This window comes from Mandrillus leucophaeus, unplaced genomic scaffold, assembly GCF_000951045.1.
Source record: "Mandrillus leucophaeus isolate KB7577 unplaced genomic scaffold, Mleu.le_1.0 Scaffold8, whole genome shotgun sequence".
Taxonomy (NCBI): Eukaryota; Metazoa; Chordata; class Mammalia; order Primates; family Cercopithecidae; genus Mandrillus; species Mandrillus leucophaeus.
In genome coordinates, this window is record NW_012108696.1 from 4856986 (window position 1) to 4861307 (window position 4322).

At 55.2% G+C, this 4322-nt stretch overlaps 1 protein-coding gene across 2 annotated transcripts in view; it reads left to right on the plus strand.

Moving 5' to 3' along the window:
• TRIP10 (thyroid hormone receptor interactor 10) overlaps positions 1 to 4322 on the plus strand; it is a 12627-nt gene that overhangs the window by 3187 nt on the left and 5118 nt on the right. Inside the window, exons 4-12 of one of the 2 annotated variants that reach the window (XM_011967442.1) lie at positions 314 to 461; positions 544 to 606; positions 846 to 950; positions 1047 to 1175; positions 1895 to 2041; positions 2141 to 2335; positions 2411 to 2426; positions 3361 to 3524; positions 3780 to 3889. In XM_011967442.1, coding sequence (XP_011822832.1) covers positions 314 to 461; positions 544 to 606; positions 846 to 950; positions 1047 to 1175; positions 1895 to 2041; positions 2141 to 2335; positions 2411 to 2426; positions 3361 to 3524; positions 3780 to 3889 — 1077 coding nt within the window. The remainder of the gene's footprint in view (positions 1 to 313; positions 462 to 543; positions 607 to 845; positions 951 to 1046; positions 1176 to 1894; positions 2042 to 2140; positions 2336 to 2410; positions 2427 to 3360; positions 3525 to 3779; positions 3890 to 4322) is intronic. The other variant, XM_011967443.1, reaches the window with a different exon arrangement.

Sequence of the window (4322 nt, forward strand, 5' to 3'; positions counted from 1 at the left end):
GTGCCTGTGGTCCCAGCTATTTGGGAGCCTGAGGTGGGAGGATCACTTGAGCCCAGGAGTTTGAGGCTGCAGTGAGACGCGATCATGCCACTGCACTGCAGCCTGGGTGACAGCAAGACCCTGTCTCAAAAAAAAAAAAAAAAAAAAAAATTCTACTCAAAGGTTGGGGTTAAGGAATATGGACCACAACTTGTCATTGCTTCAAGGATTAAATTCTTGGGGCTTAACCCTTTTCCACCTGGAGGTGCGTCCTGGGGCATCAGCCTATTTGGGGGGCCTGACTCCCTGTTCCCCGATTCTCATCCTACCCCAGATTCAGCCAGCAACAGTCCTTCGTACAGATTCTCCAGGAGGTGAATGACTTTGCAGGCCAGAGGGAGTTGGTGGCCGAGAACCTCAGTGTCCGTGTGTGTCTTGAGCTGACCAAGTACTCACAAGAGATGAAACAGGAGAGGAAGATGGTGAGGAACTCCCCTCCGATTCAGGTTTTGCAAAGGGCTCCTGCTGGAACCCTGGCGAGCCTTATCGCTCTTCTTTCTGTAGCACTTCCAAGAAGGGCGGCGGGCCCAGCAGCAGCTGGAAAACGGCTTCAAACAGCTGGAGAATGTGAGTTTGCAGAGGTGGCAGTGACTGTGGCCCGGAGGCACGGGGGTCAGGGTTGCGGATCCTGGAGTCAGGGACCTGCCCTCTTTGTCAGACCTGGACCTTCCCTGCCCCATAGGCTTCCAGTACGCCCTTGTCCCCTACTTACTGGTTGACATCCCAACAATCCCTGAAACCTTGGTTTCCCACCCTGCTGTCTTTGGGAGGGTGGCTCCCTCACTCTGGTTCTGTCCCCTACACAGAGTAAGCGTAAATTTGAGCGGGACTGCCGGGAGGCAGAGAAGGCAGCCCAGACTGCTGAACGGCTAGACCAGGATATCAACGCCACCAAGGCTGACGTGGAGAAGGTATGTGAGGGGGTGGCGGGGTCTGGGACAAGCTTAGGGGGTCTGGGTGGGACGTGACCAGAACCTGGTAGTACCTTCCACCTCCTCATTCCTCAGGCCAAGCAGCAAGCCCACCTTCGGAGTCATATGGCCGAAGAAAGCAAAAACGAATATGCAGCTCAACTGCAGCGCTTCAACCGAGACCAAGCCCACTTCTATTTTTCACAGATGCCCCAGATATTCGATGTGAGTGCTCCCAGTTCTCAGACCTACCTTCCCGAAAGCCCCCAAATGTTAGCCAACTCCTACACATTCGTCAAAACCCCAGCTGCAATGTCCCAGTCCCTAGATTGAAAGGGAATCAGAAACCTATCATAACAGCGAGCTGTGCTTTTAATCAGCTGTTCTTCCTGCTGGGCATGCCTTTTACTTGTTTGTTTATTTACTTCTATAGAGAGATGGGGCCTGGCTCTGTCACCCAGGCAGGAGTGCAGTGGCGCAATCACAGCTCACTGCAGCCTGGAACCCCTGGGCTCAAGCAAGGTTTCTTTCCTTTTGAAATTCCTACTTATTATTTTAAGCTCCACCTCTAACAACCTCTCCGAAAGGTCTCGAATTTCCCCTCTCCTGTTTCAATCTAGCGCTCCATTCTCTGTCCCATCCCAGGCCCTGGAAGTATCAGGGCTGGTTCTGCTTTTTCTTCAAATCCCTGCTCCTTTGTCTCCTCCTTTGAGAAGCCTTTGCTGACCCCCTAGGCAGGCGTCCCCCTCTGAGATCCCCCTGGCACTGTGTCTCTCCCCAACCACACTGGGCTGGAGTCTCTTCTCTTCCTGACTCTGTCTTCCCCTCCAGACTGGCTTGGGGTTGGGGCCAGCGTGGAGTGCGATCATATTTGCAGAGTGAATCACTGTGCTTCTAGTCCCTCTGTTAGCACCCCTGAGCCACCCTTGTCCCCGTCCCTACAGAAGCTCCAAGACATGGATGAACGCAGGGCCACCCGCCTGGGTGCCGGGTATGGGCTCCTGTCGGAGGCCGAGCTGGAGGTGGTGCCCATCATTGCCAAGTGCTTGGAGGGCATGAAGGTGGCTGCAAATGCTGTGGATCCCAAGAACGTGGGTGCCTGGTCTGGGTCCAGTGGGCCATGGGAAGGGCGGAGGGAAGTCCCCATACGCTGGTCACTTGACTACTCATCCACTGTCCCCCTCCCCCAGGACTCCCAAGTCCTTATAGAGCTGCACAAGTCAGGTTTTGCCCGCCCGGGCGACGTGGAATTCGAGGACTTCAGCCAGCCCATGAACCGTGCACCCTCGGACAGCAGTCTGGGCACCCCCTCGGAAGGACGTCCGGAGCTCCGAGGCCCAGGCCGCATCCGCACCAAGCGCTGGCCCTTTGGCAAGAAGAACAAGGTGGGGGCCGGGACCCTTGGGATGGTGGGGGAGAAGGACAGTGAGGTGGGGACAGTGGGGCCCCTATTGAGTCAGCCCCAGCCGCCTGAACGCCGAGTCCCGGGCAGGAATTTTCCTCTTGGCTGCCAGCCCGGGCTGGAGGGAAGGAAGGCGGGCGGGCCGCTTGGCCTGGGAGTCCCCCGAGGCGAAGGCGGGGGCAGGGTGGGGAGGTCTGTGGCGTTTGTCTGCTGCTTCTCGGGATGCTGGGAGAAAACCTGCTGGTGGAATTCAGAGCTGGCCTGAGGGCTGGTGACACCATCCCTGGGGACTCCCCGAGTTTCTCTCTCCATCCTGCTGATGGGACTCCGGGAGCCACCCTGCACGTCCTGCTTTCTTGGGTTTTTGGGTTTTAATGTACCTTAGCACCCTTGGTTTATACCTTTGATTTATACTCTGGGTCCCTCTTGACTTACACTCTCATACCTCTCCTTGACTTCCACCTGCGATCCCCGAGCTTAAACCTCTGACGCCGCTAACCCCTCTCATTTTCCTGCCTTCCACTCCCTCTCAGCTTGTGGTTTTATTTTCGTTTATCTTTTGTGTCCTCCGTGGCCTCACACCTGTCTGAGACCTCGATTCCTGCATGCGTCTTCTAGACTGTCAGCCCAGAAAGCTAAGTGGACAGAGAGACATGGGCCTCCCTGCCTCCTGGACCCATGCTTGCTCCCGGACATAACATTCCAGAGACCTAGGAGATACCGGGGGTGTGAGAGTTCTGGCTTTCGGGCTTACAGTTCAACGTCCTCCCCGCCACCTTCCAGATGTTTTTGTGTCACTCCTGCATGCGTTTTCTCTGTGTGATTGTGTATCTTGAGTTGTGGTTTTCTTACCGTTTTTTTCTTTCTCCATTTTGTTTTTCCTTTTTTCTTTTCGCGTCCATCCGTCCATCCGTGCATCCATCCCTCCGTCCATTCGTCCTCATTCTCTACATCCTCCTACACCCCCCCACCCCTTCAACCTATCCCCTGTCTCTTATACACATCTAGATGTGTATAACCTCTCCCCCCTGGGGGGTCCCGTACCCTCGGCATTGCCTAACGGACCCCCGTCCCCCCGCTCCGGCCGTGACCCCTTGGCCATACTGAGCGAGATCAGTAAGTCGGTCAAACCGAGGCTAGCATCCTTCCGCAGCCTTCGAGGCAGCCGTGGGGTAAGTGAGGCCTCGGGGCAGGAGAAGGTGGTGGCCCTAGCCTGCCCAGCGGCGGGTGGCGGGACCCTGGGCTCGCTTCCTGCCGCTGGCTGGGCCCCTCTTCCCTGGTTGCCCAACCCAGACCCGCTTTGCTTTGTGCATGGCCTCGCTGCCAAGAACCATGGCTGGGGAAGGAAGTGAAATATCTCAGAAGGGTGCAGAGTCTGGCAGCCTAGACTCCTTGATCCCAAATTCAGCCCTCTACCCACCTTGCAGACAGTGGTGACCGAGGATTTTAGCCATTTGCCCCCAGAGCAGCAGCGAAAGCGGCTTCAACAGCAGTTAGAAGAACGCAGTCGTGAACTTCAGAAGGAGGTTGACCAGAGGTAAGGTGGTGGGGTGGGGAAGGGCAGGCAAGGAACATGATAAAATAGTAGATGATTTCCATTTATTTATTTATTTTTTAATTTTATTCTATTTTATTTTTATTTTGTGACAGGGTCTTACCCTGTTGCCCAGGCTGGAGTGCAGTGCCATGATCTCAGCACACTGCAGTCTCCACATCCCAGGTTCAAGCAATTCCTGTGCCTCAGCCTGCTGATTAGCTAGGACCACAGGCATGCACCACCATGCCCAGCTAATTTTTATATTTTTAGTAGAGGCGGGGGTTTCCCCATATTGGCCAAGCTGGTCTTGAACTCCTGGCCTCAGTTGATCTGCCTGCCTTGGCCTCCCATAGTGCTGGGCTTATAGGCACGAGCCAGTGCCCTGGTCTGTAAATGAATGACATTTAAGTGGTACTCAAAGATCTCCCCAACA